The 27,344-nt window shown below is 35.4% G+C and overlaps 2 protein-coding genes across 6 annotated transcripts; one reads left to right on the top strand and one right to left on the bottom strand.

Annotated features, from left to right (window-relative positions):
- Positions 1-2,419: 2,419 nt before the first annotated feature.
- On the bottom strand, positions 2,420-14,371 carry LOC306876427 (uncharacterized protein). Of its 5 annotated transcripts, none has more exons than XM_079427572.1 (9): positions 14,076-14,371; positions 12,654-12,901; positions 12,444-12,558; positions 6,607-6,680; positions 6,205-6,402; positions 5,972-6,109; positions 4,819-4,908; positions 4,562-4,705; positions 2,420-4,311 (listed from the first exon to the last, which is right to left on the bottom strand). In XM_079427572.1, the coding sequence occupies exons 1-9, from the start codon at positions 14,080-14,082 to the stop codon at positions 4,183-4,185; spliced, it is 1,143 nt and encodes a 380-aa protein (XP_079283698.1). In that variant the 5' UTR covers positions 14,083-14,371; the 3' UTR covers positions 2,420-4,182. The 5 variants fall into 5 exon arrangements, with proteins under 5 accessions (XP_079283698.1, XP_079283699.1, XP_079283697.1 ...); XM_079427573.1 differs by having other exon boundaries at positions 14,072-14,364; XM_079427571.1 differs by having other exon boundaries at positions 5,942-6,109; positions 14,112-14,235.
- A 268-nt stretch (positions 14,372-14,639) lies between these two features.
- On the top strand, positions 14,640-27,042 carry LOC306876033 (glucose-6-phosphate exchanger SLC37A1-like). Its single transcript, XM_079426924.1, has 19 exons — positions 14,640-14,863; positions 15,160-15,405; positions 15,723-15,804; positions 17,034-17,142; positions 17,249-17,327; positions 18,468-18,603; positions 18,786-18,862; positions 18,981-19,147; positions 19,267-19,319; positions 21,762-21,890; positions 21,971-22,061; positions 22,912-22,974; positions 23,488-23,573; positions 23,681-23,729; positions 23,907-23,980; positions 24,084-24,162; positions 24,272-24,369; positions 25,357-25,421; positions 25,549-27,042. The coding sequence occupies exons 2-19, from the start codon at positions 15,350-15,352 to the stop codon at positions 25,562-25,564; spliced, it is 1,509 nt and encodes a 502-aa protein (XP_079283050.1). The 5' UTR covers positions 14,640-14,863; positions 15,160-15,349; the 3' UTR covers positions 25,565-27,042.
- Positions 27,043-27,344: the final 302 nt, after the last annotated feature.

Genomic DNA, 27,344 nt, shown 5'->3' with positions numbered 1-27,344 from the left:
ACAAACTCATCTATGTGGCCTGAGGGTGAAATTATTTTTTTTGTAAACCATTTCTTTACGCATATTGTACAAAAATGTGCAAATAGCATTATAAGAATTCATATGAATTAACCAAAACACAACATGCACATTAAACATGCGTTACTGAGAATTTCTTCAGTTGTTCTCAGAAAATGGAGACCTTAGTGCTTTGTTAACCATCAAAAATGCATGACAACAAGCTGCTGATTCTCTCACCTCAGCATTCATTCAAAACCTATTTTTGAACTTTTGTTCAAATTGTTGAAAATCAGCTGAGATTAGCAACCTAAACAACAACAACCACCCAGTCAAAATGGACTTTGCAAAAAGGCTTTCATCAAGCTAGAGTGCTTTAAATGCAAATGCAAAGTCCAAGAACATCCTCCTTCCTTTGTTTTTCACCAAACAAAATTAGCTGATGGAGGTCTAAAAACCCCCCCAGCAAAAATGGCATATTAAACTTACAGATAGATGTACTCTACTCTTCTCTCTCTTTATGAAGCACAATACATTTCTCAACCCACATATGGTCGAGCCATTACAATTCACCAGGGGAATTCCTGTTGAATGCAGATAAAAGAAAATATTTTTCTATAAGTCCCAAGATTGCTGTGCACATCTGCACCTGTGCCTCAGGTCCATCTATGTTGAACCCATTGACTTTCCATTGATAGACTCTTGGCATTTGAATGAATGACATTTTGAATGTTTTTTTTTAATGAATGAAAAGACAACCGGTAAAGCTAAGACAAAAACTCAGGTTTTAACTGAGCCTGCAATATAAATTTGTTTACTTCAACATTACTGTAAAAACACTGTACTTTCCAAAAACTGGTTTACCACACTACTTGTAACATCTGAGTCATATGTGGTTCTTCCAAGGCTTCATTTATGTACAATATCTTTGTTTAATGTCGCTGAGACTTCTGCTCGTTTGACAACAACAGGCATTTAAATCTTCTGGTTTTATTTAGCATGCCTGCGCGTGCAATGTGGCAAGACGAGCTCATCAACTGCGGTTAATATCTTGTGCCATTCGACGCGTATCCTGAGAAACAACAGTGCTGTGGTTGGTGGCCTGAAGAATTAGCCAATCTCACAGTCATGAGCTCAAATGATGCTCAAGGCAACAGCGTGCAAAAAGCTTCACAACAGCCCGCAAAAGTCTTCTAATGTTCAAAATTAAGACTGTGAGATGGTGTAACAGGGCCATTTTCATTTTAAACATTGTACTGAGTATGCATGACAGTGATCCAGAATTTAGTGCAGTTCAAATCTGAGGCCATGTTGAGAATCTGAGAATTTAAACAGGGTATTGAATTTTAGGATTTAGAAAAACTTCAGACAAAGAAAAGTTACTTTCAAAAAATGATGTACACATATACATACAGTCACTAAACAAGAAGGCAAATGTGACCAGGGTTGGTAACGTAAAAAACTAAAACCGAAAACTGTATAGACATAATAATAATAATAATGCACAACAAAATTACTAAAATGTTAACTAAAACTAAAATGAAATATTATAAATATTTAAAGTTTATTATAAATATTAATAAAAATGAGTATCTTAATGATAATAAAATGACATTGCATATGACTCCTTTGTACAGAGAGTCAGATGTTTTTGCTTTATTTTATCTTCATCAGATAATCTTAAATCGTACTGGAAAACATGATCAATTTGAGGTGTTCATGCAGCTGAAGTGAAGCAAAAGAGAGACAAACCAAAGACTAAAACATTGTAAAAGTCACGTTAACTTTCACTTTTCACTCAGATTTTTATCATAAACTCAAATAAAAAAAAAGGTTTAAAAAAGGTTGCATAATATATACATAAAGTTATTTTTTCAATGATCATTATTAGATCCGTACATAAACATGTATTGTTTTAGTGAAATTGAACATCAAGCAACAGTGCCTCCCCCTGAGTATCACACACACTGCAACAGGTCAGTGAGTTTCAACCGCTTTTGCTTCAGAACCCAGAATGTACATTGAACATCAAGTAGCGACCCAAAATGGTTCTGTACAAAGCAAATAAACTAAATGTATTAATATTACCACAAACTTCATAGGCAAAACAATATGCAAAAAATTTTTTGCATGTCATTTGGTTTCTAAATGACTTAAATTAGTCAATAATTGAATGCATAATGCATGTGTTTGGCACAATTCATGTCTCACTGTCCATGTTACATCCGTCTAATTTGGTTGCTTCTTCCAAGGGACAGATTAATTTGCTGCAAAATACAACTTCATTGGAGCTACAGCCTTTGACTTAAAAGACATTTCCTTAATGTGACTCCACTTATTTTCTGCAGTAACAATGCATTATGCTAAGATCAAATCTGGCACCTGCTTTTCATCTCAACAGAAATAAGTGCACATGAAATGTCATATTTTATCATCATTGTTTATTTAGAAAAGACAGTGCAGTATTGCTCTAGATCATATAAATAACCTCCATGCTTAAGAATCAGTCCAGTCTTGACATTTAGTTCAGGTTCATTGCATTGCATTGCTATCCTTCCTTACAGTAAAAGAGAAAAGGATGAGGTAGCTCTGGGAGCTTCTCATGGGTGAGCTCTGATTCAGCAATCTCTCTTCTTGCAGATGAAAGTTTTAAGTTAACTGATTTCCTGAAGCAATGAGATGTGTGGTCAAGTGGAGGAATATGACTATATCAGTGTCATGCAGAGGTGAAAAGGCACTGGCTGAAACAGGAGGTACTGATCCTCATTTTACTCGTACATCTCATCCCACAGCGTCAGCTCTTGCAATACTATTCTATAGTATCACATGCATTACATGCCTATAGGATCTATTAAAAAAAAGCATTTTCAAGGATCAGGTTTCAAAAAAAAAAAAAAAAAAAAAAAAAAAAAAAAACAGCTTCTGAGTTCAGGAGGATTTTCTCTGCAAAGCAAGACAGAAGGGGAATCGATTTTCAGAAAGTTTCAGTCCAGATGTCATTTTCTATAAAAATATGATGGGAATTCTTGTTAACCCTTGATCAAATCAGGTACTGAGCCTCATCGTACGAAACAGGCCGTGTTTATGAGAAACCAGTTATGAGACTCCATCAGCCCTGATTCCCTTTCAATAATTGATCAAATAACATCGTGCATTACAAAAAGTATTGGATGCTACTGGCTGGTGTCTCTCTGATGAACTGATATGTGCGCTGCTCGCTTCCCTGCAGAAAGACATCCAGCATTCAGACAGAATGAGAGTCAACAGTACAACAAACAGCACAAACTAATCCATGTCTCAAAATCTTCCATGTCCTACGCATTTCCCTTCAGATCTTTTGAGAAGAAACACGTCTAGACATAAAACAGTGTACTCCGAAGCAGTGAAATGTACAGCAAATAAAAATATGTGAATAATTTTAATCTAGTGTTGAGTATAAATTAAACAGCCATCCACTTTTTGTTTAATAAAAGAAAAAATATAGAGTGATATACTGGGTAAGTAAATTAAGAATAGCTAGATATTTTAAATGTATATTTATATGTATTTCTGTGGTTTTAGACATTATTTTAATTGCGCTTAAATACAATCCTGGAAGCATCCGTGCAAATTTGTCACATTGAAATATTTTTGTAAAAATATACATAGGTAAATATGGCTGTTTATTACTGTGTATTGTTAAATTGGTGCATATATATAAAAATGATTATTTTTCCTTGAGGTCTTTTGAAAAATTGTATATTACAAGCAATATGCACCATAGCTCTCAATCTGTGCAGGTATGTTTCATTACGTTCCTTGGGTTGTTTTTTGCTTTTTATAGTGTTGCTGGAAACTATGTATTAAATACATTTTTAAACTAAATTGACAGATACAATACAATACACATAATGCAGATAAATTAAAGACATTTGCATGAGAAGATTTAAAACATGTAACTGCATAATAGTCAGTGCAAAACACTGCAATACAATTATAGGTATAACATTTCCTTAGAAATATTAGGCTACAGTATCACATTGTCCTTTGAGAGGTGGAAGAACAAGGTAAAGGGACTGAAATGCATAGTTTGAAGCTACAGTTCTGTTTTGAATCGCTCGTCTCGGCTGCACGTGCTCAACAGAAACACAGAACCCGCAATGACTCAGTGTTTGAGCGATCATGTGCGTGAGAATGTGGTTTAGTTCAGTCTGTGCTGTTTATAGACCAGTCATAGGGCAGATAGCTCACTTTGACCTTTCCTTCTGACAGCAGAGTCTGTAGAGTCCTCTTCTTCTGTGATGCTCCCATATGCTCAAACACCCAGTTCAGCATCTGCAAAAGAAAACATTAATAATTGAGTATGTTTAAAGCCAGAACCAACAACCACTTGCATTGTATGGAAAAGAGCAGCTTGGACATTCTGCTAAATATCTCCTCTCCTAAAAAAAACAAAAGAATTAGAAGAAAACACATAAATGATTAGTGACTAATTTATTTCTGGGTAAACTTTTGCTTTAAATGCAAACCACAAGATCATCTTCCATGTGCATGAATTGAGAGTGATGATGTATTTTAGTAATACCTTTTCATCAGTGCCTCCAAAATCTGCCTTGTACCACTTAAAGATCTGGCTGAGTTTCACTTCTCGTCCCACGCTGTCAATCACACAGCTGTCGTCATTCTCCAGGAACGCTTCTGCTGCAGCACGCAACTGACTATCAATGTCCTGATGTGACATGCAGGAAATTTGAATATAAAACACAACATGCTTTACACTGTCAGAAAGAATATATATACACATTTATAGATATTGTAAATGAGAATACTTTGGGTATTAACCTGTGATGAGTATGTCTTAATTGGAGGGCAGCTCTTTGCACCACAGTTCAGTGCAAAATGAATGAGAGGCTCAACATCAGGAAGTGCCACCTAATGGATGAAGACACACATTACTAACGTTAATAGCATTCACAGACAACTTTTACTCCAGTGTTTCTCAGCCTTTTTGGGGTTAGTGAGATTTTTATGTTTTTGAAAGCAGTCTATTTTGCTCACCGAGTATTGCATTTATTTGATCAAAAATACAGTTAAAACAGTACTATTGTGAAATATTATTACAATTTTAGATAACTATTTTCTACCTTAGAATATTTTAAAATGTAATTTATTCCTGTGATATAAAGTTGAATTTTCAGTATCATTACTCCAGGCTTCAGTGTCACATGATCCTTCAGAAATCATTCTAATATACTGATTTGCATCTTGAAAACAGTTGTCATAATTGTTTCATGATTTTTTGATGGAAAAAAAACTGAAATCTTGTTACATTTTACATGTCTTTACTGTTACTTTTGATCCATTTAATGTGACCTTGCTGGATAAAAATATTACTTTCTTACCAAAAAAAAAAAAAAAAAAAAACCTTACTGACTCTTGAAACTTTTGAAATGTATAAACTGGTATAATCGACGTAAATTAACAGGGTTAGAATTACACTTACACATATCTTTCACTCCTTTACAAAAAAAAAGACAATGAATTGTTTTTTTATTATTTTAATCTATTTTCAGTCTTTTGACAGCCCTAATATATTTTATTTTGAAAGCATTTTCTGATTTATAGGCTTCATAAAATAAATCTGAAATATTTTTAAATTTACCTGGAAACTTCTTAAACCTCTGAAAATGTTGTTGTTGTTTCTGCCATTAATCACAGGCAATGTCAGAATTCATAGTTGACATACAGTCTTTAAAAAGAACCAAAATGGGGGTTTTCAACATGATTCCAAAGAATAATTTTTTTTTGGTTCCCTAAAGAACTTTTCAGTTCTAAAAGAACCATTTTTTCTTAGTGTGAAGAAATTGTAATAATTTAAAGAACAGTTTTCCCCTAAAAAGAACCTTGGAACGGAACAAAAATGATTCCATAGATGCCCATTAAAAACGTATTATATAATATATACCCGGAGTGGTATATCCTCTTTTTGGGATACCTGCAGCCGAGGGTCATTCCTGGAAAAGGGCTTCATGAGTTGTGCCACACCTTTTCGATTTCCTCTAAGCACTCCATTTTCAATGTCCTGCAGTGTGAACACCTCACCACCAATGAAGTAGCTCACATAGTTGAAGAACTGGAAAACAACAGACCAAATGTACAAGCACTGAAAGCATTTCACATTTCCGCATTTTTCTGTTGATAAAAACACGAAATCTCCACTTCTCTTACCCGATACCTTTGCCATATGTTTTTGGGAAAGCCCAGACGCAGGTTCCCGTGGATGACGAGGGCGTTGTAGATGTTGATGAAGAAAGCCAGTTTCTCTTCACGACTCAGAGACCGCAGCTCTACACGCTGAAGCTGGACAGCTAGATCACAGTACCGCTCGAAGCACAGGCTCCTGGATATGGCCTTGTAATCAACTGTCTGGTCAAAAGTGGAGACCCAGACAGTCACAATGACACATAGCTTTCTTATTTAAAACATAACGCTGGCATAACGATGCTCAGGTCATTCACCCGCCACAAACACGAGTGCATGTAGCGATCGTGTCTGTGGTGAATCCATTGAACATGGTTTTGCATCTGTTTGATATGCAGCGTGTGATGAGATGGTGAAATGGTGCGTTACCTTGCCATCTTCAGAGAGATGATCAGAGTAGAGTTTCAGCGTCAGATTCCTCAGTGCCTCCGAGAGCTCACAGGCTGTTTGGGCAAGTGTCACAAACAATGAGAATAAGAATGACTGAAACAGTCAAACACAAAAGATCTTTTTTTTAATATAACTAGATATGCGTGTCCTGAAGAGAATACCAGCTTTTGTAATGCAGCAAAAAAAAAGTTATAGGTATGTTTATGTTTTAGGTGTTGTCATAGTGATCAGTATGTGATTAAATGATCAAATATGTGCAAAAAAGACAAAACTAAATCAATATAAGTGTACAAATAGATTTAAGAAAGAAGATTAATTCAGTAAGCAAATATTACGAAGATGTCGTTGTTGTCAGATTATTTAAATTCTATCATTTCAGTCTTAAAACATTTTATAAATAGGGCTACACAATTACGACAGATCATAATTGTTCAAAACATTCAGGGTCAGTAAGATTTTAAAGAAATTAATACTTTTATTCAGCAAGGATGCTTAAAATTATACTATAAAAAATTTCTGTTTTAAATAAATGATGCTGTTTTGAAAAAAAATATTGCACAAAAGTATCAGGGTTTGCATTAAAAGTTATTAGGCAGCATAACTGTTCTTGACATTAATAGTAAAAAAAAAAAATTTTTTTTGAACAGCAAAACAGTATATTAATTATTTCTGAAGGACCACGTGACACTGAAAACTGGAGTAATGATGCTGAAAATTCAATAAATCACATTTTAAAATAGAAAACAGGAATAATTTCACAATATTGTATGTTTTATGTATTTTTCATCAAATAAATGCAGCCTTGGTGAACAAAAGACAAAAAAATCTTATCGACCCCAAACTTTTGAACATTAAATCGGATTCCCCATTGCATTTGTGAAGCAGGCATGTTAAAATGTTCAGCATCTGCAAAAAAATATGATCCACATTTACCCCTGGTTTCACAGACCAGGCCTAGTCCTAAAAATGTAAATCTGAGCGGTTTAAACTGAAAGAAATTAGCACTGACTGAACTTAAAACATGTCAGTGCCTTTGTTTTGTCTTAAGATTCACACCAGTAATGTTTTTTTTTCTTAGCATGTTTATAAAAATGACTTAAATGTCCTAATTGAACTATGGCCTAATCCTGGTTTAGGCTAAGCCCTGACTATGGCCTTAGTATCACATGTTGATGCAACTTCTGTAGACTTAAATGGAACGCTTTAATTAACACTTTCCATGATTAATTCATTGCTGCACCTGTAACCGCAATCTTGATTATTCATTTAAATAATTGTGAAGCCCTAATTACAAAAACTAAACATAGACAGCACAGCTAAGTATGAAAGTATAAAACTTGATAAATAATATTTATTATTATTTCTAAATAATATTATAAAAATTATATAAAAAAATTATACATGATAAATGTGTCTATATATTGAAGACATAATTAACTACAGTTTAATACTTAATATTAGAGGTTTAGAGCAAACTAACTCTGAGCAGAATGACTGAAGAACATCAATACAGTGCTGCCTTACAAACACTCTAATAATAACAACAAGCAGGTAACTAATGTTTAACCAAACTCATAAATGATTAAAGAATCTTTGAGTGTAGCCCCAAGCTTCAAGCTTTAGAGACCCATGCAAAACACAAACAGGTCTAGACAAGCACATTTAAGAGAAGCGAGGGCAGAAAGATAGGGTTTCAAATGAGAAAGATGAAACTATAGCAGCTGGCATAAGCCCGTGCTGCCGTTTCTCCAGATGTGAGGGCTGCACTGGGAACATACTCCAATAGCTTGGATAAGATATTACTGTCATCAAACTGCCTTTTTTTAGTCAGAGTTCAAATGCTTCCTCACCATCCAACTCTGGGTAAATTTCACCTGCTTTCTTCCAATCTACAAAGTGAGAGTGGAGCCAGAACAAACTATGAGAGTCAACACCAATGGCAAACATGGGTTAATACACCATCCATTCACTGCTTTTCACAGTGGGAAGGAACTAATCATTACTATTCTAGAATAGACTAGGGCTGTGCATGAGCGCTGAAAATGCAATATTTTAAAATAAAATGGTCTTTTTCTGTTGTTATTGTTTTTATATTTCTATCCCCCGGTTTCACAGACAAGGCTTAAGCCTAGTCCTAGACTAAAATGTAAATCTTAGCTGTTTCAAATTAAATAAACTTGCACTGACTGATCTTAAAATATATCAGTGACTTTCTTTTGTCTCAAGATGCGCCCCAGTAATGTTTTTTTCTAAGCATGTTTATAAAAATTACTTAAATGTCCTAATTGAACTATGGCCTAATCCTGGCTTAGTCTAAGCCCTGTCTGTAAAACAGGGCCTAAATATTTTTTTGTTCTAGTAAGCTGAAAAATGCTATATGAAGGAAGTTAAGCAAGACAGGTCTGAATCTGAGATTTTAGTATACTAGGATTATAAATGTCAATGTTTTCCCTTTATGCTAAGAAAAAAAAAACATTGTAGTCACTAGAAAAAAAAAAAAAAAGCACAATTTTTGTATTATTTAAATACAATTTCTTTATTAACATTTTTAATTAATTGTATTTTCAGTTTTCATTTTAAATTTAGTTTGTTTTTGTATTTTCGTTACATATATAACGAAATATTATCCCAAACAACATGTGGTGATGTAGGTGCTGTTTGCCAATTTTTTTGACAAAGGTTTTCTGACCCCGAGACTCAACTATTTTGTGCAATTCACCAGCTCTAGTCCCTTGAGAGTCTTTAGCCACTCAAACTCTCCTCCTCACCGTGCATTAGGACGATATAGACACACATCCTCTTCCAGGCAGTTTCAGAACATTTTATGTTGATCGGAAATTCTTAATTATTGCCCTGATGGTGGAAATGGGAATTTTCACCGCTCTAGCTCTTTTTCTTACTTTTAAAATAAAAGATCAAAAGGATTAATAATGCAGGTTTATTTCAAGAGCCTTCTTTGATCATATTTACCAAGGGTGCCAATAATTCTGACCACAACTGTATATTTATACACATACATACAGTGGTGTGAAAAAGTGTTGGCCCCCTTCCTGATTTTTTTATTTTATTGCATGTTTGTCACACTTTAATGTTTCAGATCAAACTAATTTAAATATTAATCAAAGATAACACAAGTAAACATAGTTTTTTAATTAAGTTTTTTATTATGAAGGGAAAACAAAATCCAAACCCACATGGTCCTGTGTGAAAAAGTGCTTGCCCCCTAAACCTAATAACTGGTTGGGCCACCCTTAGCAGCAACAACTGCAATCAAGCGTTTGCTATAACTTGCAATGAGTCTGTTACAGCGCTGTGGAGGAATTTTGGCCCACTCATCTTGGCAGAATTGTTGTAATTCAGCCACATTGGAGGGTTTTCGAGCATGAACCCGCCTTTTAAGGTCATGCCACAGCATCTCAATAGGATTCAGGTCAGGACTTTGACTAAGCCACTCCAAAGTCTTAATTTTGTTTTTCTTCAGCCATTCAGAGGTGGATTTGCTGGCGTGTTTTGGATCATTGTCCTGCTGCAGAACCCAAGTTCGCTTCAGCTTGAGGTCACGAACAGATGGCCGGACATTGTCCTTCAGGAATTTTTGGTAGACAGCTGAATTCATGGTTCCATTTATCACAGCGAGTCTTCCAGGTCCTGAAGCAGCAAAACAGTCCCGGACCATCACACTACCACCACCATATTTTACTGCTGGTATGATGTTCTTTTTCTGAAATGCTGTGTTACTTTTACACCAGATGTAATGGGACACACACCTTCCAAAAAGTTAAACTTTTGTCTCGTCAGTCCACAGAGTATTTTCCCAAAAGTCTTGGGGATCATGAAGATGTTTTCTGGCAAAACTGAGACGAGCCTTTGTTCTCTTTGCTCAGCAGCAGTTTTTGTCTTGGAACTCTGCCATGCAGGCCATTTTTGCCCAGTCTCTTTCTTATGGTGGAGTCATGAACACTGACCTTAGCTGAGGCAAGTGAGGCCTGCAGTTCTTTAGATGTTGTTGTGGGGTCTTTTGTGACCTCTTGGATGAGTCGTCGCTGCGCTCTTGGGGTAATTTTGGTCGGCCGGCCACTCCTGGGAAGGTTAACCACTGATCCATGTTTTCATCATTTGTGGATAATGGCTCTCACTGTGGTTCGCTGGAGTCCCAAAGCTTTAGAAATGGCTTTATAACCTTTTCCAGACTGATAGATCTCAATTACTTTCTTTCTCATTTGTTCTTGAATTTCTTTGGATCTCAACATGATGTGTAGCTTTTGAGGATCTTTTGGTCTACTTCACTTTGTCAGGCAGGTCCTATTTAAGTGATTTCTTGATTGCGAACAGGTGTGGCAGTAATCAGGCCTGGGTGTGGCTAGAGAAACTGAACTCAGGTGTGATAAACCACAGTTATGTTTTAACAGGAGAGGGGGGCAAACACTTTTTCACACAGGGACATGTGGGTTTGCATTTTGTTTTCCCTTCATAATAAAAAACCTTCATTTAAAAACTGCATGTGTTGTTTACTTGTGTTATCTTTGATTAATATTTACATTTGTTTGATGATCTGAAACATTAAAGTGTGACACACATGCAAATATATATATATATATTTTTTTTTTTTTTTTTAAGTTGCATACATTCATACAGTCCTGCCTATTTAGTTGTTGACTGACAAGGAGGTGAGGCAGGGCTCTACTCGTTCTACAGTAAGTCATGACTTGTCCCATACAAATTTAGTTTGCTGTCCTAGTCATAACTAACCTGTTTGAGTCTTTATAAAAAAAATAGAGTAAAAAAAATGTTACACCCAAATAAATTTGTTCAATCTTTTGAAAAACTTTTCAGTTGGTTTCCTGACACAGAGAGAGCTGAAAGAAGCTGCCCACGCCCTTCTCTCTGTACAGCCAGTCAGTCCATCAGCTCAGTGCCGGTACATCCTGATAATCACCTCGCTTTACTTCAACTCCTGTGTGTCCACATCCCTCCCTTACTTCAAATTTATCTGAATTACACTAGAAATGTAGAATACAATACCAAAAGTTTTGCATAATTTGTAAACAAAATTGATGTTAAACTACTTAAATTAATACTTTATTGAGAAAGGATGCATTGAAAGACAAATTACATTTTAAAATATATATCAATAGAAAACAGTTCTTTTAAATTGAAATAACATTTCACATTATTGCTGTTTTTATTGTATTTTTGACCAAATAAATGCAGCCTTGGTGAGCATAAGATAATTCTTTCAAAAACATAAAAAATGAGCAGACCACAAAACTAGTAAAAAAAAAAAAAAAAAAAAAAAAAAAAAAAAAAAAAGATTCTTTAAAAAAAAAATTATGTTCATAAAGAGCTTAAAAATAAACGAGCTGGTTTGCACCGAGTAAAGATACTGTAGTAGTCAAAGCAAACAGATAAATTTGGTTCGTCACCTTCTCTGAACTAAAACAGGGCTCCGTTATAACCATTAATAAAATATAACTAACATTTCCCAGTTGTAGCCTGTAAAAGATGGCCACTGAAACAAGAGGGAGATCTTTAGGGGATGGACTGATTCAGTTATCTTTCATCACTATAAACTGAGTCTGACAACAGCAGATATGGAAAGGTTGGCTCACATGCAGGCACAAAAAAATCCAGAAGAAACAAAATCCTTGCCCAGTTACTTAGTTCAAAGAAAACAAAAAGGGGCAACACAAATAACAGTCATTCCTCATTCCTTCAACACTCTAGGCCAGCAACAAATATAAGGAAGTACTGTAGGAAAACATCTGAGCATGTTTTTCTGAAAACAAGAACAAGCAGCCTGTTCATGACATACTAACCTCCATCAATCTCACCATCAGAGTCAAGGCTATTTTCCCCAGGAACAGGTGGAGCGTCCAGCGGCACGGGTTCCTCTCTTACTGATAGGACGAGATGTTCTAGTCGCTCAGGATCCTAAACAAACACACAAAAAATTCCCCAGAAGTACATATCAATCCAGCGGTTAGTCAACATAGAAATCATAGATCAGTTACTGTTTCTTATCTCACCAGGTTCTGGAGGTCCTCGTTGTTTCCCACATAGAGGTTATTGAAGAATATCTGTGGTACGGTACTGTGACCTGTGAGCTCCTTCAATCGTGCTCTTAATTCTTTGTGTTTGTTTATATCCACATCACACACAGGAACACCTAATGTACTCAGAGTAGCTTTGGCCTGTATGCAGTGTGGACAGCCTGGCACTGAGTACACTGTTACCCGTCCCCTCATGACTGTCCCGTCCTCCACCATCACAGCACCTGAAAGAGATCAGAGTAAAAGCATTCACAAGTTGTCACCTGAATTCCCTGAACATTTCTCACTTGCCTACAAGCTGTAAAACTAATCAATCAATTAATACACAGGCAAAAAGAGGCACATGCCACAAAAACATTTTGGTGTCCCATGACTTTTTTTTAACCATTACATGCAAAAAATCCTGCATTGAGACATGCAAGATAAGCTAATGGTCTGGATGTCTTAACGTTCTTTATCTTAACAAGTGAAGCCATAAAACTTAAATTATGCCATAATTTTGGAATTATATATTGAACCGATATTCAATTGTAATTGTGTTAAAAAAAATTTTAATGGCTTTCCCAAACTCCTTAAATCAAAGTGTATTTATTACTATATTTTTAAATGATCTTTTATTTTAATATTTTCAGTTTTAGTCATTTTAGTACTTCAACACTTTATTTCAATTGCCAAAACATCTTTCATTTTTCTAGATCTTACACTTTTATATTTAAAGTTTTTTTATTTACATTTTTATTTTAGCCTATTTCATCTTTAGCTTAAAAAAAAAAAAATGTCATGCAGTTTTATTAATATTATTAATAACACTGAAAGTTTACCACTGTATTGAGACATAGGTGGATAAAATAAATATAAAAAAAAGCTCATATTTAGCTGAAACCCCTCAGGTTGATAAATGTTTTCTGAAAGCCAAGAACCTACATGTATGCTTATTTGTTAAAGAAAAAAAAAAAAAAAGAGGCATTTTACATAGGCCTACTAATATATATATATATATATATATATATATATATATATATATATATATATATATATATATATCAAAACGATATTTACAAAGCTGGACCACACTAAAGTAAGCATGGTTCCGCCAAAATACCCGTTACTATAAAATATAGTTATGGTTCCTCCTGTAAAACCATAATACATACATTTTTATTTTTTCTTTAATTTCACGTATTTTTAAAGTATTATAATATGGGTAGCTATATAACAACAGTAACAGTGCATTTAACGCTGGCTACTAAAGTAAACGTTTGTACAGGAATCTAAAAGACTAGAAATATCCCAGCAGCAACACTATTTATACCAGCCAGCAGTTTAATACAGAAAGCTTCCCAGAGCTAACATGACCCACTACAATATTGCTCAAGCTAAAATCACAAACCTACCTACCCTGCATCAGCCAGAACAAGCGGGTTTGTGTTGTACCTCGTCTTAGCTGCTTCGGCTCGTATCGGTATCAGTGCGGCGCTTGGACTCCGTCACAGAGACTTTGACTTTGTACACCGCTTACAGGTAAGTTAAACGGATTTGCTGAGTAGGCTAATTTTCACTAGCTGCAAGTCAACGATTGAAAATTGTTGTGCAATGTCACTGCGCTTTATTATGCTATTCATAATTACTCAAAATAATATGCAGCTGAGTGACACTCAAATAACTGAGTGGCAAATAACAAGACAACAGAGGGCGAGCGATGTGAAGCCAGCACACACAAGGCACCAGTTACTGAAAGAGTCTATCATATCATAATAATAATTATGTATTTGCTCATGGTCTTATTCAATTTTTTCAATTTATTTAATTTTCTAAATAAATATATTTTTAATTGTTATCTTATACTGCATGGATCGGTTTTATAGAGTCTTTTATTTTGAAATATTTTATATCCGGAAATCGCAAGGTTAAACAGTGTCCGGTTGCTTTGGTGGTCACGCTGCTTGTGTTGGTGTCGTTATCACACCCTGCTGGACGAGGAAGTGAAGGAGAGACGGTCGCTGAAGACGGAGCGTGGATAGGGTCAGACCACAGGACTGTGTTCAGAGAAATCATTTAGAAAGGCGCTTATGTTTTTGTCAAATGCTCTCTCGGCGTGTTATAGATAGCATTTGATTAAAACGTGCAATACAAAGCGAGCCGAGAGTATCTGCGAGAAACCACACTAAATTATAATAACGTATTAGGTATGTTCAGAGTCTTATTTGAATGTAATTGAATGCTTATTATCATGGTTTTGTTCTAGTTAACCCCAGGTCGACCTGTGGCTCTGAGGTTGTGCGGTTTAAGTTAATTCTGGTTGTACAGTAGCCCGCGTCATTTATGAGCTTTGACAGGTCAGACAAAACAGGTTTCCTCAAAGATGAAAGGACTGATAATGTGCTGTAAATGAGCAACATAATGAACATGATGCTGTTTAACTAAGTAATGCTTTGTTTATTCTCCTCCCTTTCAGTCCCTCATCCTTTCTTTGTTTCTTCAGGATACAAAGCCACAGAAGAGACTCTGCATAATGGGATCCTGTGCCTTTCTGATCAAATCACAAGGTCCTCTTGGTCAGAGATGGGTCTTGTGACTATATCTACAGGCATCCTGCCTAACATCATTATGAGATTTACTAAGCAGCTGTAATACACTAGTATACACACACACACACACACACACATATAAGCATGGCACCAGTCCCACCTGGTATCTGCTTCTTGACATCCTTCAATAGGGACCAGTGGTGAGTTTGTCTCTTTTATAAATCTTCTTTGGCTGCATGTTCAGGATTGATGATCAGCAGGTCCAAATGTTTAATATGACATTAAGCAACAGACGGGTTCCCGTTAAGTTGTTTGCGTATCTGAACAGTGGGTGGGCATGTCATTAACCCCTCACACAGTTTAATGCCAGCTGCATACGTCCAATATTCGTATTTGGGCTTGTTTTGGAATGCAGCCAATCTTTTAATCTGTTTTGTACAGAGCATGACAACATTTCACTGTAAAATGTCCTTATTTCCTTATTCTGATTGAACTTTGCTGTGTTTGGTTTATGCAGGTACAAGGCCTTCACGTTTGGTCTCACGTTTCTGCTCTACACAAGCTTCCATCTGTCCAGGAAGCCTATCAGCATCGTCAAGGTAACTCAACCCCTGTCAAACTGCACAACCCCTTTGAAGCAAGAGTTCACCTGAAAATAAAAATGTACTCATCCTCAGGCAAATTTAGCATTACAATACTTGCTCATCAATGGATCCTTTTTAGTGAATGGGTGCCGTCAGATTGAGAGTCCAAACAGCTGATAAAAACATCACAATAATCCACAAGACTCCAGTCCATCAATTAATGTCCTGTAAAGTCAAAAGCTGTGTGTTTGTAAGAAACAAATCTATTATTAAGAAGTTTTCATTTCCAAATTTATATGAGGTTCAATATAAGTATGTCCAACATTATCTGCATACGTAGTGTATTTTAAGTGCTTGATTACTTGTATTGATTGAATTGTAGCAATGTATTTTTATATTTGCTAGAAATAATATTCAATTGAATTTTTCATTTTATTTGCACACACTTTTACAAGTGTTGTCAAAAGTACCAACTTCGGTACAATTTGGTACTGCAATTTTAAAAACGTCCATTTCCCGCTAACATTTGAGAGCTGATGATCATTGAAGCCAATCACAGTCATATCTGTTGAGCGCGTGAACACTATGGTCAATCAGCACGGTTTAAGAGTCCGCTCAACAGCGCTCAAATATTAGCGGGAAATGGATGTTTTTAAAATTTCAGTACTGACTGGTACCGAAGTCGGTACTTTTGACAACACTAACTTTGTTAATTTTGTTAGCTAAAGTTAAAGATTACATATATGTATGTACGCATGTATTTATGTAAAAATAGTATTTTTAAAATAAACTAGGCTATGTTTTGTAGTATATAGTTAGGGCCAGAATTATTTAGTTTGTTCTGATTTCCATCTTTTATCATCTCTGCATGAGATAACATTCAGACAACACTATATTGCTCTGAGATGGCATGATCAGAACTATTATCAGCAGCCGTTGAGCTTACTGGAACTCAGTGGTTTTTTTTTGTTGCCATTTTCTGTCACATATTAACTCATTTATCTGAGTTTAATCCAGGAGTGCATGATGGCACACAGCCATCTAACTATGTTGGACTTACTTTAGTCAGCCTTAAAGGGAAATTCACCCAAAAATGAAAATTCAATACAATTCAATACAGATGAATACAATCGAGTTATGTCCTTGCTCTTCTAAGCCTTATAATGTCAGTGAATGGGGGTTGAGATTTTGAAGTCCAAAAAAGTGCAGAATGTATGTCTGAATGTATGTGTGCGTTCATATAGAGTGAGCTGCATAAGAACTGCGCTCATGTGATGGAGGGGTCTACAGAGAGCAGCAGCAGTCACCAGCCTGTACCTCACCCAGAACTAGACTGCAGCTGGAAACCATTCGGTAAGATTCAGATCTTATAGTATATTATATTTATAGCAATATGTGTTTTTGTCACTTTCAGCCAGTGGATTAAATGTTTGGTATCTCTGTTTTTCTGTCCCTATAGACAGAAATAACTATAAGCAGTTGCTCGGAGCAATGGATTACTCTTTCCTGTGTGCTTACGCCATAGGCATGTATCTCAGGTAAGAACAGATAAAAAACACTTAAATATAGATGTATTTAAACTAAAATGGCTTAAAAAGTGGAGTGATTTTCAGAAATCTAGAAATGAAAATTCTGTTATTTACTTATCAATTAAAGGGATAGTTCACCCAAAAATGAAAATTTGATAATTATCTGCTTACCCCCAGAGCTTCCAAGATGTAGGTGACTGTTTCTTCAGTAAAACACAAACAAAGATTTTTAACTCAAATCGTTGCAGTCTGTCATATAATGTCAGTCAATGGGACCCACTTTTTTTAGACTCAAAAAAACATACACAGACAAAACCAAATTAAACCCTGCAGCTCGTGACGATACATTGAGGTCTTTAGACATGAAACAATCGGTAAGTGCAAGAAACCGAACAGTATTTATATAATTTTTTTACCTCTGATCCACCACAATGTCCAACTATCCTGAGCGCGTTCACATCAGCTGGCGCATGACGATCTATGTACCATAACATGTAAACTGGGAACATGAAAGGAATATTCTAAAAGCAACTCATGTAAACACCTTAATCATAATATTGTCTTATTCAGAGTAAAATAAATAATTAGATTACTTATGTCCATGTAAACGTAGTCGTTGATGCGTTAAAAAGTTCATAAAGACATTGTTAAAGTAAACAATTCAAGTCTGATTCAATTTAGGCTTTTATTTGCATATAAATACTGATACATACGGCAATCAAATATGTTAAATGGACACTCAAGCGTGTCTTTGTCTTTAAGATTTTTATGAAGTTTTAGTGTAATGGACATTCCGTGGAGGAACAGAAATCTGTCAGGGTTTCATTAAAAATGTGTTTATTTGTGTTTCCAAGATGAACGAAAGTTTTATGGATTGAGAACGACTTGAGGGACAGTAAATTATGACCGAATTTTCATTTTTAGGTGAGCTAACCCTTTGCAATAAACAAGACGTGTTTTTCATGCAATTAATTTGAGAAATAATGAGTTTTGATGTAAATTTTTACTAAAGTATTTTAATACATAAAAAAATGCCTCAAATTATTAAATCAAAGTTTTGAATAAACCTACTCAAACTGTTTGAACTAACTCACCAAAATGAAATTTGTTTACTTTTTGTTGCTAACTTTTTTAATACAAACTTTTCAGTGGAATAATTGGAGAGCGTTTGCCCATTCGCCTGTACCTGACTGTGGGCATGTTGACCAGTGGTCTTTTCACCTGTCTGTTTGGACTGGGATACGTCTATGACATCCATAGCCTTGGCTTCTATATATTTGTTCAGGTGGGTGTCATACAAAAGCAGTCTCTTTATGGTCATCGAGACTGTACAAGTTTTCTGTTTGAATATATTTAAAAATGATTCCTGTGATTAGCATTATTAATCCAGTCTTTGGTGTCGCATGATCCTTTAGAAATCATTCTAATATTTTCATTTAGCAGTACCTCTTATTTTTTTGTCTGTAGGTGGCCAATGGTTTGGTTCAGACCACTGGTTGGCCTAGTGTTGTCACTTGCATTGGCAACTGGTTTGGCAAGGGCAGGTAAAAACAATACAATTTTTCACTAACATTATAAACTCGCTGCTCTTTACGCATTATAAATTGTAACAGATCTGTTATTACCACCCAAATAAATGCTGCATATGTGTTGTGGTGTCAGGAGAGGCCTCATCATGGGTTTGTGGAACTCTCACACATCAGTGGGCAACATTCTGGGCTCTTTGATCGCTGGATATTATGTCTCCTCTAACTGGGGTCTGTCCTTCATCGTCCCCGGAGTTATCATCGCTGCTATGGGAGTCATCTGTTTCTTCTTTCTAATAGAGCGTAAGTGAATATGTCTTCTGTCTTATTTATTTGTGCAAATGTATCTGGGTGAAAAATTGTCACAAAGCACTTGCCAAAGGGGTTGATGGGTTTTGATGCGAATGCTTGTGTATCTCCAGACCCTAATGATCTGAAGATCGCCAGTACACACAGCTCAGCTCCAAGCAATCAGGTTAGTCCACCATTTATTTCCAATCATTTATATATACCAGTCATATAGGCCTTCAAGAATATAATGAATGTACACTCTATTGTGAAATTTGGGTCAGTAAATTATCATTTTTATTTTTTCTTGTAACATTGATAATGATAGTTGATAGCAAATCAACATATTAGAATGATTTTGAAGGATCATGTGACACTGAAGACTGGAGTAATGATGCTGAAAATTGAACATTATATCACAGGAATATATATTCAAATAGAAAACAGTTGTTTTAAAGTGCCCCTATTATGGGTTATGAAAGGTTCATATTTTGGTTTGAGAGTGCCCAACAACAGGTTGACATGCATGCAAGGTCAAAAAACACTTAATTTTTTTATAATATGCATTTATTTTTAGCTTATTTGCTCAATGACTCCCAAGCGATCCGTTCAACTATTCATTTTTCCTAACCCCTCCTTTGCGTGGTGCTAATGTGCGGTGATTGGTCGATTTCATTTAAATCGGTGTTTGTGAGCTTTAACGCCCCAAAAGCAGCACCAAAAAATGAAATTGCATTTTCATTCAGACCAACCTGAAAACCCAAGTTTTCCCGGCGCGGAACAAGTGGACGGGCAATATGCGAATGTTTCGTGTTGACGTCAACATGAAACGGCTTGGGATTCGTTTTAAAAATGACTCGTTTCAATGATTCAGAGTCGAATTAATCTAATTTCTAACAAGCCTGTCAATATTCATTCCAAACAAATCAATCAATGTGGTCTGTATTGGGCTTGTAAATATCAGATTTCATGTGGTTTTTGCTGTTCAAGTGACAAAAACAAAACTAGTTTGAATCAGATGCAGAAAAATTATATTTTTGCTATTTATCTAAACAAAACCTGAGAGAGAGTCAGAGTCTGTGTGATCTTCACGTAAGTTTATGTCTTTTCCCAGCGGTTTGAGGAAAAGGTTGGTTAGATAACATGACGCACTCGTGCTCAACAGCAGTCGCTATGACAACGGCCCTGTGATGCGTACACCTGCGAGTCTTAGTAGAGCGTGAGGTGCTCTTCTAACACAGGAAAGTTCACAAATCTGAAACGCTTCATCAGATTGATTTGGTTCAGGAGGAGTGGCTAATCAGGAGTAACAGAGACATTCGGGATGGAGGAAGGGGGTGACAGCTGGAGCAAATGTAGATTGATGCCTCTTTTCCTCATTTTGACTGTGCAGGAGGAATTAATCAAATTCAAGAGCAACTTCAAACACTTTTTTTTTCAGGTTGCCGCTGCATAATTCTTGATTCTCTGTCATTGTTTACGCTAATACCTCTTCGTTTGCTTCTAAAGGATCCTTAAATATTCATAGCGATTAATTAATTGCGATTTAGGAGGTTACGCCACAGTATTTTTGTCTACCCCTCTAGAGTGAATTAGGAATTGGGTAAATGATACTAGCACCAGATGCACTTATTGGAAATATATGCAAATATTTAGCATTTTGATATCTAATATATTGATAGTTTACATAGACACAATACCTTTTTTTCTAACAGGTGTTAAGTGAAACCTTTTCATTCTGTAACTTGTCACTATTTTAATAATTTCCTCACCACTTTTACTCAACTTTTTGATATCAATTTTTTTATTCAGGGAATGACAAATACACATTTAAAAGCTGAAATATTCCTTTTTGTAATTATGTAAACATTTATTATTTAATAGTTGTTAAATGAATGTTTACATATATTATGAAGGACCAAACAGGAAGTCATTGTATAAAGTCTGAGCTTGTTTGGTTTAGTTAAATATTAAAAGCTTCAATAAGAAATTAATGTATTAATATATATTCAGGGTTTATTATAACTATATTTTCATGAATTTATAAATGCATGTTTTGATTTCGATTTATATATACAGATATGTATCTGCATATTAAGACCCATAAATATATATTTGTACTCAATTATATGTTCAGAATTATTTCTTTATATTCAGAATTTATAAATAAATGTTTGGATTTAGATTTATAAATTCTGTTTTGGATCTGTATATTTAGAATTATAACTATATATTCAGATTTACATTTATATATTCAGAATTCTTACTTTATGTTCAGTTTATATTGTAACTATTGAGTTTGTAACTATATATTTGGATTTACATTCATATTACATTCAACTATATTCAGTATTTATAAATAAATATTCCGTTTTTTTTTTTATAACCATTGCCTATTTGGCCCTTCATAATGTCTAATTAAATAAATGAATTACTAAATAAATAGAGGAAAAATTAGATGTCATTTCAACTACCCATGTGTCCTTTGTTATCATGATAATAAAATAAATGCAGAATACACCCCGTCTATGAATTGCTCTTTTTCTTTTGTAAATGTGACATTATGAATTCTTATCCTTTAGAAGTATAAACTGAGATGTTTTACTGTCCTGTCTGCTGTGCTTGTTAGAGCTGGGACACAGAGCTTCTGCTGGGACAGGAGAGCATTGGAGTGTGTGTGCCTGTGCAGCAGGTGGTGGTGGTGAAGAGTGAGGCCGAACCGTCAGCCATCAGCTTCATGGGAGCTTTACGCATTCCTGTGAGTGCGGCCCATCCATCTGTCCATCACTCAGCATGTGTTACAGCGTGACTGAAGTTTCTCCTGCTGTGTGTTTGCAGGGAGTGGTGGAGTTCTCTCTTTGTCTGCTGTTTGCCAAATTAGTCAGTTATACCTTCCTCTTCTGGCTTCCCCTTTACATCACAAAAGCAGGTAACTCGCAACATTTAATATGAGATCTCATAATTTCTGTGTCATTGTGACAACAAATATTTCATTTCTGTACTTCGACAGATGTATATTTTATATATATAAATATTATTATTAATATATATATATATATATATATATATATATATATATATATATATATATCTTTTTTTTTGATATGGTGGATAAAGGAATAATTCGCCCAAAAATGAAAATTTGCTGAAATTTACTGCTCCTCAGGCCATTGAAGATGTAGATGAGTTTGTTTCTTTATCAGGACAGATTTGGAGAAATGTAGCATTACGTCACTTGCTCACCAGTGGATCCTCTGCAATGAATGGGTGCCGTCAGAATGAGAGTCCAATATGTATATCTAATTGTGAGTCCTCTATCCATAATATTGCTTTCTCCAGTAAAAAAAAGTCATCTCATCTGAATCAGGAGAGAAACATGCACAGATCAAGCTCTGTTCACAAGTGAAAACAGCCTAAAATAGTTTGAAACAAATATGTCGTTGGATTTTGATGTGAGAGCACAACGGGGTGGACTTTTTCCATTATGGGCTCATATTTTGGTCAGAATCATTGGTTTAAGGTTAAAATTTGTTTCTTACAAACAGTGTTTCACTTCACAAGACATTAATTGATGCCTCTTTCTGGCGGCACCCATTCACTGCAGTTTCCATTGTTGAGCAAGTGATATAAGGCTAAATTTTTCAAGATCTGTTCCGATGAAGAAACAAACTCATCTTGGGTGTCCTGAGGATGAGTACATTTTTCAGCAATTTTTCATTTTTAGTGAACTATTCCTTTTAATATAGCACAGTGACTAAGATGTATTTCCTGTTTCTCAGCTCACCTTGATGCCAAGAAAGCTGGAGACCTTTCAACTCTGTTTGATGTGGGAGGCATTGTTGGTATGTAGATTTATCAGTCCTTGGTAATGTTTAGTTTTTGGGGTGGGCATTAATACACATCTGTGACCACTCATCGGTTGCTTTCTTTAATAATGAAAAAAATTGTGACGTGTCATAAAACCCCAATACTAACAATTTCTTCCTAATCTTGACTTGATTGGGACATGTCCTACCTTGTATTTTCATATTAATCCACGTTTCTTCATCACTCAAATACTTAAATGACGTGGAACTGTTCTGTCCACTGCTAACCAAGCAAAACTATCTACTGTTATCAACACTACCATTCACAAGTTTGGCGTCAGTAAGATTTTCTTTTAGTATTTTATTCAGTAAGGTTGTATTCAATAGAGCAAAAGTGACAGTAAAGACATTTAATATTACAAAAGATCGGAGACTGCAACAATCAAACACATTTGTTTACCTCATGTTTACATAGAAGTGTTATGATAAAGCAGTGTAGAGTAATGCAAAATCAAATCACGACCCTTAAATATTTCTGTGTGTGTGTAGGAGGGATCCTAGCTGGAGTGATCTCTGATAAGATGGGAAAGAGGGCCACCACTTGTGCTGTGATGCTTCTGCTGGCTGCGCCCACAGTATGTCATTATGCTGATCAAATACAGGAAGCTTGTGCATTTAAAGACTCTTTCCTGTGTCACCATTGACAGTGGTGTGTGTGTGTGTGTGTGTGTGTTTTTAATAGCTCTACGGCTTCTCTATGATGAGTCAGTTTGGCCTGGGTCCCACTATTGGTAAGATATCCAATCCTATTGTTGCATTTCAGAGTTACATAAGAGCTTTTGACCGCCATTGCTTTGATTCAAATGAGAGAACTAATGAGAATAACAGTGGACCGCTGATGCCAACTTTAATGTTTTGTTATATTCTATGTAAAAATGCTTAATGTTTGTATGCTATTTGCTATGAAGGCATGCTGCTGGTGTGTGGCGGTTTAGTCAACGGACCATACGCTCTCATCACAACCGCTGTCTCTGCTGACTTGGTGAGTGTTTGTCAGGTCTAATGTGTGTTTGCGTAATCATATGCTTATTCATCTGTCAGATGCTGTTGTCCTCTGATTATTATTTTATTTCTTTCATCTATAGGGCACACACAAGAGTCTGAAGGGCAATGCCAGGGCTCTGTCTACGGTTACAGCTATTATAGACGGCACTGGATCTGTTGGTAAGAGTGTTATAATTCTCATATCTCCAGACACTCATTGATGTATTATTGTGGCACTGTGTCATGCAGAGCTGAGAGAGGTCACTCTTGCACCTTTCATCTTCTTCAGGTGCTGCTGTGGGACCTTTGTTGGCAGGGCTGCTGTCAGCACAAGGCTGGGATCAGGTCTTTTACATGCTCATGACCGCAGACTTTTTAGCACTGCTGGTGAGTTGAAATAGATGCCGACTGCATTATTGTTTATATGCATGTATGTTTGTTTGTTTTTTAACAAAAAAACCTATATGTAGCTTTTCCCATACAGATCGTAGAGACTATTAAGCTCTGAAAAGAATTGAAAAACACCATAAAAGTAGTCCATACACCTCATGTACATTTTCACGTCTTATGACGCCATAAAATCTTAAAAACAGGCTGAAATTTTAGTTCTTCTTCATTGACCGTTATCTCAAATCTTATTCTCCGTGCTTCATTTTCAATGACTTCCATTTTGGTCAGTTTCTCACACATAGTTAGTATTAGTATCTAAGTTCAGAAGACTTCTCAACCAGGAATCTGGAACCCACTAGGGGGCCTCAACACACTTCTAAAGGACTTAAAATGACTTAATAACAAATAAGCTTTTAATAACGTAAAGTAGCTGAAAATATAGATTTAGGATGACACATTTGTCATTATTGTTTAAAGAAACAGGATTCTCATGGTCATATGATGGAATTTTAAAAGTGTGATTTCTATATACTGTATATATTTCTTTAAATATATAACGAATATAAATTTTCTAGTTAAGTTCTTTTGTGGGTTCAAATTCATTTCAGAAACCCACAAATTGCAAAGGACTAGGAAAGACATGTATATTTATTAGTAATAAAACCCTGAAGAACATTCAGTTATTAAAACTTCTAGAATTGTTATTGAATTTAATTATTTTAAAGTATTTTGTTGAATGAAATATATTGCCACTTCTACTTTCTGTAAATAAAAATGTTTGAAAATGAGCAGCTTTGTCAACACAACAGAAGTACCAGATATATCTTATTCGTAATGTTTATGGGTTTTGGGGCCTTTCTGGAGCTGGACAGAAGTGGTTACTATTAACTGTTGTATTGGAACATAGAATAGAAACTAGTAGGGAAACTATATAAATGATAAATGAACTAAAGAATTCACACACATTGTTTGTATGTTCTTCAGCTTTTACTGAGACTTGTGATGAAGGAGCTTCGCTCTCATAGGAACCGGCCAGGAGTTGCTGTCGAGTGAGTGCTGTTTTGTTCTTGTTCTTTAGTTACACTTACAGATCAATGGCCAGAACAGTCAGGGGACTTGCTAACTTTTATAAATACAGTTTTGACGATACAAGTCTATTTTTCTGTTTCTTTCTAGACTGAAGGAACATTGAGCACTTTGCACTGGATATAAATGTTCATCTCTGACCACTTCTTACCCTGGACCAAAACTTGACTGACTGTGCTTAGTCCTCTGTTTTAGAAAATGGACTATACAAAGACATTTTATTCCTTTTTTCAGATGAGAAGCAACTTTGAGGAATATTTCTCTTGTCTTTAGTTCATCAGTCTGGACCTGCAGCTCTGCCTGCGTTTGTCCTTTGGTTGTACCCAAACTCAAGAGCTCAAGCCTAAATATCCCTCAAGTTAAATAATGCACAATTGCACAACCAAAAGTAGCCTCCGTTTGCTGCTAACAAGGGGAATTTAAAATAAATGCAGTATAATTTCTACTTCTAGATCCCCGCCGGGCACACAGCGCCTTCATTAAACGAGCAGAACAAATGTCCCTGTAGATAGTTCATAAATCCACTCTTGTATGAATTGTCACATTGAATTTAATTTATGTAAGAATGGTTTAATGATTTACTCTGAAATTTGTTCTGCTCGTGTTCCATATAAACGAGGCCCATAGAACGCATAGCCGATGGTCAGTTTATTTATGTATATAATATATGCCTTTCTATAAACCAAAGCCAATCTTGTTAGTTGTTGAGAAATCGTATGTTATATTTGGACTGTTTTCTGTGTCTTTCTGTGGTGATATTAACGGTCCCTATCCTGTGTTTGTATATAGGGGATCCGCTAGGCAATTATGACCAATTATTTAATTTTATTGAATTTTATATTTATTTATTTATTCACTGCTGGCCTGTGACTTAAAGAAAAAACATTGTGTTTTGACTCGATATGAATGGAGGTTCGCATTAGTTTTTATCTAACCACTATTTCCTATACATTCATATAAAAACGGAATTCAAGCTGTTCTATATTAATAATAGAAGATATATCAACATCATGATTTGTTTTCTCTATAGGATGCACTATTAGAATTTTGAAAGCATTTCTATTTCCAGGTTTAAAATGTTCACACTAAGCTCAATCTGTACAATTTAAATCTGTGCGCAAACCCAAAGCGTCTCCTTGACTGTAATTGTATGTGTGCATTTAGGACCCGCACCTGCCTCAGCAGCTATAAATATTTAAAGTGACTATTTGAATGTTCAGGCTACTGTAGGATTGTGTCGCTCTGCAGAGCTAGAGGCACATGTAGATGTTTGGACCTCTTATGTAATCATACGTGTAGCACGTGTGCATTTGCCCTTATAGGACGACGTAATCTAGGTAAATTAATGTGTTTGTATAATTTATGGGTAGAACCCTGGTGTAATGAGAGAAAATACATCGTGCCTTCTTTCTATTTGTGTTTTTGTATAGGGATATGTCTGTGGAGTGTTCATTTTTTAAGTTATTATCAACACCTTTACAGACTCCTGGTATAAATAGAGGTTTGGGAATTAGCTGTACTGTGTTGCTGTGCGTACAAAGAGGATATTTTGAATAAAGCAAACACAAAAGGCAATACATCTTCCTTCTTTTGTCACAGTGCAATCTATGTGCTTTAAGAATTTTTTAAAATTATATACATTATAATAATTTTATACACACAGGTTCATGAATGCATAATTATATGCAATATACAGTGGTGGTCAAAATTATTAGAACACTAGTATTTTCACCAGCTGGTTTAATAAATGAATGCATAATTGAATAAAATATGTAAAATGTATATGTATAAAAGCTAGACAGTATATACACACATATGGCATATTAATGCATCTTTAAATATTAAAAATATTTAAGCTTATATATACACACATTGACATACACAGA

The sequence above is a fragment of the Barbus barbus genome (genome assembly GCF_936440315.1).
Source record: "Barbus barbus genome assembly, chromosome: 10".
NCBI lineage: Eukaryota > Metazoa > Chordata > Actinopteri > Cypriniformes > Cyprinidae > Barbus > Barbus barbus.
This window is presented reverse-complemented; position numbering and strand designations above follow the sequence as displayed.

What these genes read in the sequence shown, in the direction of transcription:
- LOC306876427 (XM_079427569.1), bottom strand. An exon ending in TGATGGTGAGATTGATGGAG is followed by an intron (nt 6,681 to 12,443) that starts GTTAGTATGTCA and finishes TTGCCCAAACAG; the next exon opens with CCTGTGAGCTCTCGGAGGCA. An exon ending in ACATATGGCAAAGGTATCGG is followed by an intron (nt 6,110 to 6,204) that starts GTAAGAGAAGTG and finishes GTTGTTTTCCAG; the next exon opens with TTCTTCAACTATGTGAGCTA.
- LOC306876033 (XM_079426924.1), top strand. Translation starts at nt 15,350, where the DNA reads ATGGCACCAGTCCCACCTGGTATCTGCTTCTTGACATCCTTCAATAGG. An exon ending in GCTTCTATATATTTGTTCAG is followed by an intron (nt 18,604 to 18,785) that starts GTGGGTGTCATA and finishes TTTTGTCTGTAG; the next exon opens with GTGGCCAATGGTTTGGTTCA. An exon ending in AGACGGCACTGGATCTGTTG is followed by an intron (nt 24,163 to 24,271) that starts GTAAGAGTGTTA and finishes CATCTTCTTCAG; the next exon opens with GTGCTGCTGTGGGACCTTTG.